The sequence below is a fragment of the Amphiura filiformis genome, chromosome 5, assembly GCF_039555335.1.
Source record: "Amphiura filiformis chromosome 5, Afil_fr2py, whole genome shotgun sequence".
In the NCBI taxonomy this organism is placed as follows: domain Eukaryota; kingdom Metazoa; phylum Echinodermata; class Ophiuroidea; order Amphilepidida; family Amphiuridae; genus Amphiura; species Amphiura filiformis.
Genome location: NC_092632.1, coordinates 43,706,877 through 43,722,124, shown reverse-complemented (window position 1 = coordinate 43,722,124; position 15,248 = coordinate 43,706,877). Strand labels below are relative to the sequence as shown.

General features: G+C 37.4%; 1 protein-coding gene across 1 annotated transcript; it reads left to right on the top strand.

The window, feature by feature from the left end:
* The first annotated feature begins 5,234 nt into the window (after nt 1-5,234).
* LOC140153187 (monocarboxylate transporter 12-like) lies at nt 5,235-13,287 on the top strand. The gene is made up of 5 exons (XM_072175864.1): nt 5,235-5,384; nt 7,671-7,933; nt 8,684-8,824; nt 9,173-10,027; nt 12,022-13,287. Exons 2-5 carry the CDS (start codon nt 7,708-7,710, stop codon nt 12,225-12,227), a joined length of 1,428 nt encoding a protein of 475 aa, XP_072031965.1. The 5' UTR covers nt 5,235-5,384; nt 7,671-7,707; the 3' UTR covers nt 12,228-13,287.
* The last annotated feature ends 1,961 nt before the right edge of the window (nt 13,288-15,248 follow it).

Here is a 15,248-nt window from a genome sequence, read left to right as displayed (position 1 = left end):
CGTAGACTCCCCAGACAAACGAGAACCTAGACCAAGGACTTTGACTCGCGTAGTGAAGCCGACACTGCTTAGCAACGAATTTGACAAGGACGCATACCCGGACGCAAACAAGCAGACATGTTCGCGTCTACGGAACATGTTGCATTTGACGCGAGCGATAACAGCGCAGTAACCACGCAAACGAGCGAGTCAGAATGTACGCAATATATCTCCGCGCCTAGTAACCCCGTCAATCCGTCAATATCACCTTGGATACGGGGCTTCACCTCCCGCTGTGGTAAAGGATGGTGAGTCATAGGTCTAGGTGGTATGTCTATGGTAGACTCGACGGTCGCCAGCACCCCCGAACGCGTCCAGCAGCTCCCAGCACCATGACTACGCGTAACAGTACGCGTTCCCAACTGTCAATCATTCGGGGTCAATCACCTCGAGCTTGACAACGATATCTGAATAGACTATCGCCAAGTCTTACGTGTATCGCGCGAAATTAGGTTAATTTTCGTGTTTGAAACAGTAGTTTCTTTTATAAATCTTGGCCCGGATAGCGGGATTGTTGGTTGATTTAATGTATTTGATAAATTAAGTTCATGGATGCGCTAAGAAATGTAATTAAAAGTATTAAAAAAGCTGTTCAACATTTGAAAAAGCACTGTAGCAGGCTTGAAAAAGTCTAACCGTGGATGCAGCAAGCCACGATTTTACTGGTAATTTTCATGACTTGAACGCGGAGCACGGGCGCGATGCAGCCGGTAGAAATCGCGGTAGTGTTCCAGGCCTACGCGATGGCAAGGTAATGGCGGCTTCCCTAGTTGTATTACTTTTTATCTCAAGTGTCACTTCCCAATCTTATTTATTTCCTGGTTTAACCAATGTGTATTGTAAAGTAAGCTTACCTTTTGACCTTCTTGTTTTCTGCTCTTTACTCTCCAAAGACAATTTCGGAATAATTATATATATGTTTATTTGTAGATTTCCTAAGGTTATCATACTCCAGAATTGCCGCGAATTAAGTTTGTGATTTTACTTGTTTATACAGTACGAAATCTCCTGTGAGCCGTTACGATGTCTGTAGTGTATCGTATTGTTGTGCTGTTGTATCATGACGCGTGTTGGTGCCGTCACCATGGTAACTCGCGACGCGTACGCGATACGCGTACAATATTCAAGAAATATTGTATTGCATCCGGGTATTTTGAAAATATTGTACAATATACAGTTTTATTGTATCGCTCAAAAGCCTGATATAAATAATAATTCACAATACCCTCAAAACAACTGATGCGCAGTCATTAACCTCTAACTAAACAATCAATGTAATAATAAAATGTCAAATGTTTTTAATATTTTAATCTAGGTGTTTCATGTTTTAAGTAGTTGCATATATTTTTTTTCATTGTTTATATTTGGAAATAAGTCTCTGACTTTAAGGGACATCCTTGGCATATTATCATGTCATATATTTTATATACTTTCAATTTGTATTTTATAAGAATTTTGTATAAAACTGTGCAATATTTGTATTGACTCTGTGATGATATGCTGAATCAAATCAAATAAAATCAAGTGAGCAAGTAAATATTTGTGTGATTTGACATGAATCTCTTCCTACCATCCTCTAAGATTCAATACCGTACCTCTGTAACCATGGTATCATTGATGAGATGATACCATTGCAATACATTAATCGTATCTTGTAGTCTTTCCATACACATATAATTTGTTTGATGTAATATTAATGTTGACTTCTTACATGACTTAAAAGCGAAAGCGTAGAACCTGGTGGGGGGGGGGGCACTCACATGTTAAGGTGGTACGGGTATGTGCGGCGCTCAAGGGTCCCTTTTTCAGGCTCTCCGGCAGTTCCTTAAGCCCCACATTTGGATCTGCTCCAGTTCTTTGAGCCTCAAACTCTGACAATTGTAGCTCTTTAAGCTCAAATTTGGAAATAATTTAGAATTTTTTTAGCTCAACAGCCTATAATTTGGCCCTAATTTCAGTTCTTCAAGCCCCTATTTTGCCCGAAAATCAGTTCTTAGTTCCCAAAGCCGCACACCCCTACCAAAATTTAAGTTGAGTGCCCTCCCCGGGGGTGAGTCTGACTTTCTGCTGGACCTGGTCCCCTTCCTCTGGGTTTGGTGAAGTCATAAAATTGGATAGCGCACTATAAATCACAGGCTATTCACATGAAAGAGATTGTCAATTTGGTAACAGGAAAGAAGAAATGTTGTTTCTAAGTAAAAATGAACACACTTTCTTCTCGTTAAATCACTGGTAGCACACTAAAAACTAAATTCAGGCCCTGGAATTACATTATTTGTGATTTAGCCTTAAAAAAACCGGTATTTTTAGGGGTCACTTTGCATTTGACCTTGAGGATTAATGTACCACTTACAATTTTGGAAACATGTATACCATTTCGCACTCCGGACAATCCATACTTTTACATGGTAGATGTAAAAAATACGGTTCTAGATACTTAATTACAACCAACTCCTTAACTAAGGCCCCTACAAAAAGTAGCTTATGGACTACGACCCAATTTCAGATATTTGCAACTGTTTATGTAGGCCCTATAAGTCTGTTCCATGTTTGGTGGTAATAAGCCAAATCGGCATTGGAAGTTTGCAATGCATTGTAGGGCAGTTTTTGCAGTTTTGGGACACTTTGTCCTTAGACCTTTCAGAAAATTCAGAAATATTGGGTTTTTTGTACGTACAAAATATAATGTAAAATGAGTCACAATAATTAGAACAAATATAAAAAATATTAGTATTTTATTTTTAATTATTTAATATTTTTAATGATCAATATAATGACAATAATAAGAAAAATATTAATAATTATGTCAATTTTCCCGATATGTCAGAGGTCAAAGTGTCTCAAAAAAGTTAGAATGGGGTCAGTCCATGTCAAAACAGACTGAGTGTACACCCACCCTCTTGGATTATGCTCTCCTTTGGCTCAGGGGTACCTTTCATGGACCCCTAGGTGAGGTCACAAGAAAAAAATTCAAATTCAATTTCGTTTCCGAATGGCGGGCCATCTAAGTTTGGCGATCTTGACCAAAATTGGGAATTTAAGGTGTCCAAATGACAAAGCGCTCTCTTTGAGAGGCATTTTCTTCTTAATTAAATCAGTTGTGACCCTCTTTTTGAATGTGGTCACTCACTGGCTGTGTCTAAAATGCCTAATGCCAAAAAAGATTGATTTCGGAATTTCGTTGGGATTTCAGAGGGGGTCAAAATCAGCACTTCATACTGTTCAATCAAATTATCTTTGATTTTGAAGGACCCATGATAATGCCACAGTGCACTTATAGGTCCTAATTATGTTCAGAATGGATTAACCATGTGCCAATGTCTATGAGCAATTCAAAAAAAAGAGAAATTTCTAGACCCCTACAGAATTTTAGGCCCCCTAAAGTGGTTCAGCCACAAATGGCGCTTAAAATCGGCAAATTTTGACACCTAATAACTTTAGGTGTACACAAGATATGAATTTATAGTCTTTTGCATCTGAAAGAATGTAGTCTAATGTTACTAGGAACATAAGATTTGTTTTGTATTTTTGTGTTTTGATACTTTCAAAAGGTTGTTGACCTATGAACATTTTTCGTCATAGCGCCCTCCTGAAAGGTCTGACACATAACAAACTATACATTTTTTGTATTTTCATGACCATACGAGTAATTTGATATATTACTTGACATAATTGGGAGCATTCTGAAAATTTGACCCCATAACCTGTACTTTGCATGTGCATCGTTGCCAGGAAGTGCATTTTGATTTAAAAATCCATACAGAGGATTAGAAAGTAGTTTTTTCTTATTACTTGACTCAAGAGCAACTTGAAATATCAGGATAAAATAATACAAATGGCTATAAAGTGATCAAAAATATAAAAAAATATCATACTAAAATTGGCATTTTGTACCGTATCCTGTATGCATGGTATGTTAGGCAAAAATGACTATTTTTGAAAGCGTCAACTTAATACTAAAACACAAAAATACAAAACAAATCTTATGTTCCTAGTAACATTAAACTACATTCTTTCAGATGCAAAAGACTAGAAATTCATATCTGGTGTACACCTAAAGTTATTAGGGGTCAAAATTTGCCGACTTTAAGTGCCATTTGTGGCTGAACCACTTTAGGGGTGGCCTAAAATTCTGTAGGGGTCTAGAAATTTCTCTTTTTTGAATTGCTCATAGACATTGGCATATGGTTAATCCATTCTGAACATAATTAGGACCTATAAGTGCACTGTGACATTATCATGGGTCCTTCAAAATCAAGATAATTTGATTGAACAGTACGAAGTGCTGATTTTGACCCCTCTGAAATCCCAACGAAATTCCGAAATCTATCTTTTTTGGCATTAGGTATTTCAGACACAGCCAGTGAGTGACCACATTCAAAAAGAGGATCACAACTGATTCAATTAAGAAGAAAGTGCCCCTCAAAGAGAGCACTTTGTCATTTGGACCCCTTAAATTCACAATTTTGGTCGAGGTCGTCAAACTTTGATTGCCCGCCATTCGCAAACGAAATGGAATTTGAATTTTTCTTGTGACCTCACCTAGGGATCCATGAAAGGTACCCCTGAGCCAAAGGAGAGCAAAATCCAAGAGGGTGGGTGTACACTCAATCTGTTTCGACATGGACTGACCCAATGGCGATTGGGCTTATTATATATTTTCCCATTTTGATCAGTCTCTTACATTGCTTATGGCAACAAATCGACCATGGACCGTAGCTTAATTGACTTAAATTATCTGTGTCTGTGTTCATTTATTTCGATGCTTCCGTTGACATACGCCCTCGGTTAAATTATAGTAGTAGCTAGTTATATCCAGTTAGCTCTGGTTTCTATTTAAAAGAATTGTTAAGTAGAAACCCGGGTAGAAACAAATAATTTTGAGATCTAGGCAAACAAAAGAAATATTTCCTTTTGTTTCCTACTGTTTTGGAAACTCTTTCACTCCTCATATTTTTTGAACTGGTTGTCCAAATTCAATCGGGTTTTCGGCAAAATGTAGCTGTGCAAATGCTGTTTACAATCCTATAAGAAACTGAAAATTGAATATGCCCGACTTTAGACTGATTTTGCTTAATATCATACCACAATATAATATTGTTTTGTGGAAGCTTTATAAGTTCGATCTGGTTATATCCAGTTGGCTCTGGTATCTATTTAAAATAAGTGTAATACTCTAGTACATGTATAGAAATCAGGGGAGAAACAAACGTTTGTTTGAGGATGCTTTATAAATTCAACTTTTATTTGGCTTTTGGCATTTACATGGCAGCAAGGTCTGCTTGGCAACGCCGGAATTGCTTGATGCTAGCTTCATTGAATGAACTTGATTGATCAACCATGCCGTGAGTATTATAATTATTTATTATCATGCCTATCGCATGATTCTTCCTTCATTGAATGACCTTATCATTTGGCCATAATGATGTGAGTATAATCACAGATAGTATAATTATGTATATTTTCATTGATGCAATGCAAAGAGCTTATATATTCCTCATTGACTTGCATCTTCTACTTTTTGCGCATTTGGGCCACTTTTTGTGTTTTCAGCTCTGCGCTCTGCAGTGTTGTAAAATTTTTGATCATGTAATTTCTTGATTACTTAAAACAAATTTGTTTTTTTCTGACAACTAAAAACCCAAAATCATGATGGGCTGGCGCCCCTTCTGGCGCTGGTTGCGTAGACATATACGCGGGAAGACTGATTTCACAGTTACGCAGGTACGCGCGTGACTTTGAGAGATAAACCTTTGCAAAGAGCTGCAAAGTACTAGTAAATGATAAACATAAAATCAGGAGACAATAGCGTCATCAAGGTCAGAACATCGAGATTTTCTTGATTTCAAACGTAAAAACAATATTCCGGGACAATATTTAGTAATATGCATTCATAATACCGCATTATCTAGGAATTCATATTCAAGGTGAAGACAAAATCATGACAATGCTTTAATCAAGAAGTCACGACATGCATGAATTCATGTATTTAATCATGTATTTATAATCCACCACCAAACCCAAGGCCTTGATGATTTTTACTAATCGCGAAAGCCGGGTAATCGCATGGATTATTTTATTAGTAGCCTACAACATCGAGGCCCGAAGGCCGAAATTGTATGTTATACAAAATACATAAATATTAAAAAAATATATATAACATGCTAAAATTACAAAGTGAAATAATTGAGAAAATACACCACCTGTAGCTCCCGGGCTGTAGCTACCTGTGGGTCAAAGGACGGGAAATTTTAATCCAATCTCAACTGCCAAAGAGGCTTTTTTCAGGGGTTTACATTTAACATTCATTTAGAAAAAAGAATTTTCATACACGTAGCTTGTTTTGTAAACATGGTAAACAAGCGCTGACGTTGTTGTTTAGAGAGGGAAGCTCTAGTTTACAGGTCACAGAAATGGAATGCACTGAAGCCTGCAAAAAGCCATAATGCTTAGCTGGACAATATAAATGGAATGCACTGAAGCCTGCGACACGACAATAACAGCCCTGTAAAAAAATACACAAATTGTTGCCTGGATGATAATTAAATTATTTACACTGACTATCCCCCAAAATTAGTTCTGTATCGTGCATTTTAAAGTTCACAACCTCTCCATGTTTTTAAAATTTTAATAAGGACTGAATTTAAATCTGTTCTTGCCAAGCATACTGTAATGTGACACCTTATTCCTTGACAAAAAGCCCCGTTTGCCCCACAGGATCGTGCAGGGGGGTGGGACACAATTCATTTGATTCCATTATTATACTTTTAAAACCGGGGCGTATGACCTTTATAGACCTTTTTTTCACTATTCCAGGCGGGTATGAGTGTCGCAAAACACTAATCACTATTTCTTTCCAAAAAAAAATCATTAATTTAAATTTAAATCAATGATTTTTTAGAAAAAAAAAAATTGAGCAAACCTGTCATACATGCGTGTCCAAAGTCACCCCACTGTCCAAAGTCACCCCGCTTTACGGTATAGTAGTGATAATGATAACTGAGTCGATCAACGCAATACATCCGTACTCGATTCACGTAACTTGGACTACTCGAAATACCAGTGGGCTTCGACTATATTTATAAATACTTACTAATAAATACGCACGTGACCACTTCAGTGCTGCCATAACAGCTTGTAGATAGTAAGTCTCGAAGTGACCTTCTACACAGCGGGTGGTCTTCCTTAAGTTCCTTTAAATTTGAATGCAAAGGCGCGAGACGGTAAACAACACGAGACTATAGTGCAGCAAAATTGTTTATTTTGTTCATCTTTCTTTGTGGTTATATTGTAAACGTTTTCGTCGATAAAGATTTTTTCCGTTGGCAAATACTTTCAAAATGTTGTTTTGATAACATATAATTATGACAAATTCGGAATCCTTCCATGTGTAATAATTTTGCCATTCAAATAATACTTAAATTTAATGATATTTATCTAAAGAGTTTCTGTCCTTTTCTGTATAGTGGTAATGGCATAAGGATTTGGTCCCCGGGGATTTGGTCACACCTGCTGGCCTTGGTCTTGTCTTGCCCATGGGTCACATGCGTATTTATAAGTATAGTCGGAACATACTAAATACCTGGAATCAGCTGGTATTTATATCATTTCATCTTTCATTATCAATCCAGATAATTTGACCAACGTTGACAATCCTGACATACTGAGATGGTCGCCACTAAGCCTTCAGTAAGGCTGTCTTCAACTCAGACACCAGTCGATCATGGATACGCGTGGGTAGTCCTGGCCAGTTGTGTTCTGTTGAGGTTACTAGTGGATGGATTCTGGTCCTGCCTAGGTATTCTGATGTTGCAATGGGAGACGCGCTTTAACGCCACTGCTTCACAAACTGGGTGGATTGGGTCATCTTTTATGTTCATTTTGCTTTCTACAGGTAAGAACAGCAGCTCAGCAATCTGCTATAAGTAGTAGACAGGCCTATAATCTGTAAGTTGCATAAATATTGCATTTTAAAACTGAATGGAAAATTTGGTTGATTCTTTTAACAGCACGTTAAAAGAAAGGAAGGCTTTATAAAAGATAAAAGAGGAAGTTATTAATCTTGTCTTACCTAGTAAGCGTTTGCAAGATGTTTTCCTTCTTAAATCATGAGGTTTTAGGTCTTAAATATGATAAATAAATTCCAAACATTAATATCGCCATTGCCGTTCTCATGAAAGCGTGATCCAGTCGCTATGGTATCGCCCCGGTGTCACCTATATGACGTCATGTCTACGACAGCGAATAGAAAGGATGCGATGTCCCATACTCCATGCGCTTTTCAACAGGATTCTAACGAAGGCGGATGTATACTCGGGATGTAAATAACATCAAACGTTCGATATACATTTGCCTTATAGTCAGAGTTATAGCGTAATGGACATCAAAACCTCTCGTACTGCAACTCTAGTACCGATGGTGGCAGTTTTCTAAGGTATTATGAACTATTCGATTTTCACGCGTGTACGCTGTACCTGCTCGCTTAACGTCTACTTTGCCATCATTCAAGCGTATGATCCCACAATTACAGAAAATTGATGTCCCGTTACTGCGTAGCCTATACATGGGCCTACTATCGAAACATAATATTTTCCCGTGGCATTTCTTTAATCATAAGTATGTACCGATATCTTTATTTAAACAGCTCCAGCAGCATCTGCATTATCTCATCGTTTAACGTACAGAGTTGTCGTGGTAGGAGCTGGAATAATCGTTTGTGGATGTATATTTTCACTGAGCCTTGTGACGCAGTTATGGCAAGTCTACGTCATCATGCCCATACTTGGTAAGTTGTGTTGTGACAATGTTGAAATCCATAAATTACACATCATTTTGTTGCAGTAGTCCCAGTATTGATGTCGCAGGTACGTATAAACTACCGTAACCCACCGTCCCACCCAATATTTCACAGTAAATTTCGGATCATATCCCATAGCTGCAAGAAGGAACATTATTTGATTCATACACACTTTCAATTTCGTGGTACACCTTGTATTACCTTACATACTGTAGAAACCCTATTTAAAGTGATGGGCCAAAAAGGATTGTGTGCACATTATACTGATATAGGAATATGGAAAGCAGGAGCACTCTCGAAAGCAATATAATTTTCCACCGTATCTGTTTCCAACAGGTTTTGGTTTGGGGATCTCCTACCAGACAGGTATGATATGCTTTGTGTATTATTTTGATAAGCGCTACGCATTTGCGAATGGATTAGCTAGTGCCGCTGGTGGAATAGGTTTCTTCGTTGGGCCTCCTTTAATGGAAACTTTAAATACGTATTTTGAAGCAGACGGTGCCTTACAACTTATATCTGCCATCATGGCTAACATCTGTGTTTTAGGTGCACTCTTACGTCCTTCACATCAAGAGCAAAATTGGATGACGAAGTCAAGTAATGAGAAATTGAAACCAACACAATCAGATTTTTCCCGCCAAGAAACTGACGACAAATCAGTGGAAAGGAGATTCAACGCTTGCTGCACATTCTTAAAAGAGTTGGCTGATAGTTTTGATTTATCGTTGTTTCGCCGGGTACCTTTTGTATTTCAAGCTATCTTAAATGGATTTCTACAAGGGGGAATCTACTGCATATTGGTATACATTGTTCCATATTCTACGAGTATCGGCATTTCGGACTTTAACTCTTCGTTCTTATTGTCGGCAATAGGCGCTTCCGTCTGCGTCGCCAGGTTGTCACCTCTCATAGGATACCTAGTGGATAAAAAGATCGTCTCTAAATCAATGCTAACAGGAACGTGCTATTTGGTCAATGGTGTTGCTACCGTCATCATACCATTCACGACAAGCTACGGAGGGTTGATGGCAATATCAGTCGTGTTTGGGATGACAATGGGGATAGCAGGCGCTATGCTCATGGTCATTTGCACAATGGCAGCAGGGTCGAAAGACAAGGCACCAGGTGCGACAGCATGGTGTTTATTGCTATGTGGTATTGGAAGTTTAGTTACTCTATTTTTTGCTGGTAAGTTGTTTTGACAAGTTTCGAACTGAACATGAGAAATAACAATCTATTCTTGATTATCTTGGAAGCAATTTGTCACTTTTGGTGCAGCGCTCCGCCTCCACCGCCTCCTCCTCTTTCACCACCACCTCTACCTCTTCCGTTGTATCGCTCTTCTCCACCATGTTCTTTTTCTTCCATCGCTTCATTTAATCTTCCGTTTTCTTGTCATTTCTTTCTTTCCTTCTTCTTTTATCTCTTCAATCTTCTTCAAATCCTACATGTAAAATATAACACGAGCTGCATACTGCTATTCTGATCACAAATATGAAGACTGTTAACCCTGTTGACAGTGGCGGCACTAGGGGCGAGTGGGAATCCCCTCACCACCCCATATCCCAATATTTGTCTTGCCCCACCCACAGTTTTAAATACCCAAAAATTATAATTTGCGGCAATTTTGTGCAAAATTTTTAATTTTGCCCCCTGTAATTCACTTTGCCCCCCCCCCCCATGTTCCGTAAAAATTCCTGGTGCCGCCACTGCCTGTTGACCAGTTTTAAACCTCTCTTTTGATGTATATACTACTAGAGTATGCCATAATCGATTTTTGAGAAATAAAAAATATGTTATTTACCATGATAAACGTATTCAATTATACACATAATTATTTATCACATGTAAAGTACAGCATAGGTCAATATCGAAATGCACCATATCCATGATATCTCGGCATAATATTATTACGTCAGCTTAATCATATTGTTTGTGACCAATTCTGTTGTGTTTCCAAGGTTTAAAAAAATGCCCCACTGTTATTCCAAGACACATATTTTGAGACGTTTTCAACAAATTCGGAGGCGATTTTCTGTATTGACAGTGGATCCTAAATATTGGCATTCGACCTTTTTGCTCGGACGGTTGTAGTCGTAGATAGATTAAACTATACATGTTCTGATTCATTTTGACAAGTAAATATTTTGAAATTAAGTCTAACAAAATTATGAGCAACATTGGATTTTGATCCCCGTATAAACTTTGACCTCGCACACCGACATCGCCTGGCTAATAATTACTTTCCCTGTAGAGATACTAAAATCAATACCCGGGATCGATACACGTGAATGTCCTATGCACGAGTTTGATATGAGACGAAAATCTTTGAATACCGGGGTAGAAAATGATGAATATCTCCCGTAAATGATTTCGTATAAAGAAACCAGATATGGTTCCTTGCACTTGAATATATATTTTGAACAGATATGATAGTCGTTAGCTTGCGTCTTGAGATAGAAGCTTGCGTCTTGAGTCAAAAACTGACAATAATTCTGATTTATAATGTGCCGAATTATATAGCGCAGTGTATAGGCCAATCATGAAGGTAGTCTAAAAGCATATGTACCATGCTCGACTCGGCGAGGTCAGTCACCGGCCTAATCGGGGCTATTGTCAGTAGCCTTTTTAGTCAGATGTCCTTCGGCCCATTATGCGACTCAAAACTATTAAACAGGTCGATACAAAATGGCCATGCGTGGCGGTGGATTCAACCTACCATGGCGATTTCTGCCATGAGGATATCGGGGCGATGACACTGTGCCTCGGATTTCTGGAATTGTATAAAGGGCTAAAAACGTATTGGGTTATTCCAGTTTAAATCCATACACCTCCTGTGGAAGACATGACCTTAATCTCCCACACAGGGTGTGTATACAGTATATCAAATTGAGTATCCATTCAGGAAACCCCATATTGTATTTCACACTCCCTGTGCGGGAGATTAAGTTCATGTCTTCTTCCATAGGGGGTGTATTTTTTTCTAAAGAGTGACCCATAAGGAGAGTATATACCAATTTTGTTGCTTGTATCACCTTCAGCTCAATTGTGACCCTTATGGTAAACATGGCCCCGGGACATGGCCAAACCCTTAAAAATTGACTGATCAGAAGTACTAAAGAATCAAAGCAATCGTCTGAGTTAATCCAATATAATATGTTGTTTTATCTTGTCATTTCCAGGTTTTCTTCGAGATGCAACGGGAAGTTTCAAACCTCCTTTAATACTTTGCGGTGTGTTTACCATATGTACGGGTTTCAACTGTCTAATCTATCCATTGCAGAAACGTTGGCAAGAAAAAATAGACAATCACAGAAAGCTGAAACGTGGAAATTCACAGCATTATTACACTAGTCTTGCAGATGTATCCAAGTCGAATCAAGTATAAAACAGAAATATTTTGTCTTGAGGTCGTTATTTAAATTCCTTCGGTGCTATCTTTTCCCACACTCCATTTCTTACTTTCAGCAGCCGCTACTATATTACTTTTTTTTTTATATAATGTAAGTATGTAAAAAAAAAAAAAAATACAACATTAATTATACAAGCCTATTTTAAGAATTTCGTATGAGCTAACAAAATTGATAATGCTAAACTGTTGATCTTGTGACTTTCCTCTTTCATATGCACTATGAATGTTGTGACAATTATTGTTCCTATGCATACACTCATCATGAGCAATAGGAAAACCTGTATTGTCCGTTAATTTTTCTCCAGTTTGAAGAACCAAATACTTATAATTTAATATCTGATTAATTATGGTGTCAAATGTGTGTTACAATACGTATGCATCATCGCCAATGACTCAATAAATCGTATTTCTTTGATTTATATCGTGAAGCTGATCTTTCACCCCCTGTCGTTAATAACTCTACATAGCGCCCTCTGTTGATTGTAGGCTAATCGCGAAATTCCAGCCTCGGAGTTTTGAGACCAGAATCTTGATGCCGATGAAATAAAGGAATAATTACGATGACGTCATCAATTTCTATCGGGGTTTACTGCTAAATACGTAATATAGTATGGTAAGTAAGATGGTGCTGACGTCACTGTAACTCATGTGTAACTCTTAGTCGTGAAAAATCGCTTAGCAAATTTGGTATGCAAGAGTGTCATACATTCAAATTTAACATCTCAGCCGTGATCTCAGCAGATGTGCTGCTTTGTCGCCGAAGTCGCCAACAGAGGGCAGTATTTAATTATTATTAATAGAATGATACTGCCCTCTGTTTATCATTTTAGCGATCGATAGAGGGGGAAATAGGCAATTTGTAATGACAGTGGGGGTATAACAGTAATTTATACATTAAAAATACACATTTTGACACCATTATTTTTATTTTTATTAGAATTTTAATGAGTTTTGTTTAACATAATTCGGAGAAATTGACGGATAATACAGGTTTCCTAAAGCTCTTGCACTCATAGTAAACATGGCTAAACCCTTTAAAATACATGATGCAGTCATGTCTACAGTAGAATTCATCTCGACCTTTGCAGGACTTAAACCCCATTAAAAGCTATTAAACCAAGATAACACTCATTGAAGCAGCTCAACTGATTAAATCAGATCTTCTCTGGTTGTGTACAAGTGTCTGTTTTCAATGTGCGACATCGCAATAAAGCTGGTATTACAGCTTCAGTTGGGTAACCGATTATAAAGGAAACGAAAGGAAACAATGGTATGTGTACCATTGTTCACGAAATGAGACAAAGACCTGCTTTTTGTTAACCAGCATTCTTCAAAATGAGCAACATAATGATTGTTGACTTAACACAGTTTGGAAATAATTTCTTCATATTTTTGGTGTTATCTGTCGTTTACATATCCTTCCTAAAACACAAAAGTGCGACCCTCTCCAAACATCTAAATTAGCTAAAAATTTAGGACATGTTACAAAACTTTATTTTCTAGAACCTATTTAGAATAATTTAAATGTAGCTTTTACCGTTTTTTGTGGCATCCTTCAGAAGTGAGCGGTCCGATACCAATATTTTCGGTCAAATCTCCATTCAATTAACACGGGGAGTTGGCTAGCTATGCCTTGCCCTCACTCATATTTTACAAAAGTGCGACCATTTCTGAACATCTAACCTAGCTGTAATTTTAGGTCATGTTAGAGAAATATATTTGCTAGAAGTTTTGGAGAATAAATAAAATATTGGCTGGTTATTTTTCACACAGTGATGTTAACTAGGCAAGTGTCCATTCTCCCAACATACATCATTTGTTGAGGTCACACGTCAATGGTGAGAGCACTGTGTATTGTGTATAGGAAAACGGACAGTAACTGCAGTATGAGCAGAAAAGTAGCTAAACACTATGAAACTGCATAATTCAACATCGTATAAATGGTTCATTCATAGGGAACGCGCAGCCAGACATTTAATGAATTTGTTGTCCCGCCTTGGAAAGTAATGTTGCACGGAAGCGAACATTTCATTATAGAGCTGCAATATTATGGAATACTCTTCCTGTAACTAAGTTTATGGCAATTAAAAAGCTATGTATATAAATGTATAATCATTAATTTTATTCTGTAAATAATTTTTGTATATGTGACAGATTGAAAATATTAAAGTGTACCATATCATCCTATAAACTGTATTTATTTTGGTCAATAAGTAAGTGCAATAACCCTCATTAAACCACCTAGCGTCAAATATCTATTGATAAAGATAACGGAGTCGATCAACGCAACACGTCCGTACTCAATTCATGCAACTTGATTGCTCGAAATACCTGGAATCTGCTGTATGGTATATGACATCTTTCATTATCCATCCAGACAATTTGACCTTATATCTACTGAGATGGTCGCCACTAAGCCCTCAGTAAGGCACTCTTCAACTGACACCAGTCGATCATGGATACGCGTGGATAATCGTGGCCAGTTGTGTTCTGTTGAGGTTACTAGTGGATGGATTCTGGTCCTGCCTAGGCATTCTTATGTTACAATGGGAGACACGCTTTAACGCCAGTGCTTCACAAACTGGGTGGATTGCACTAGCCAGAATGGAGTCAAGTGACTCTCAATGTGGAGAAAACCCGGGGAGAAAACTAGCACTGACTCTCAAAAGGAGTCGCCTGACTTGTCACAAGAGAGTCAGTTGACTCTCCGTGGAGTCAAATGGAGAATAGTGCCAGTGCATTGATTGATCATCCCGGGTTAAATAATAAATAAATAAATAAATAAATAAATAAATAAATAAATAAATAAATAAATAAATAAATTAATTAATTAATTAATTAATTAATTAATTAATTAATTAATTAATTAATTAATTAATTAATTAATTAATTAATTAATTAATTACTAACTAACTAACTAACTAACTAACTAACTAACTAACTAACTAACTAACTAACTAACTAACTAACTAACTAACTAAATAATTGACTCTACCC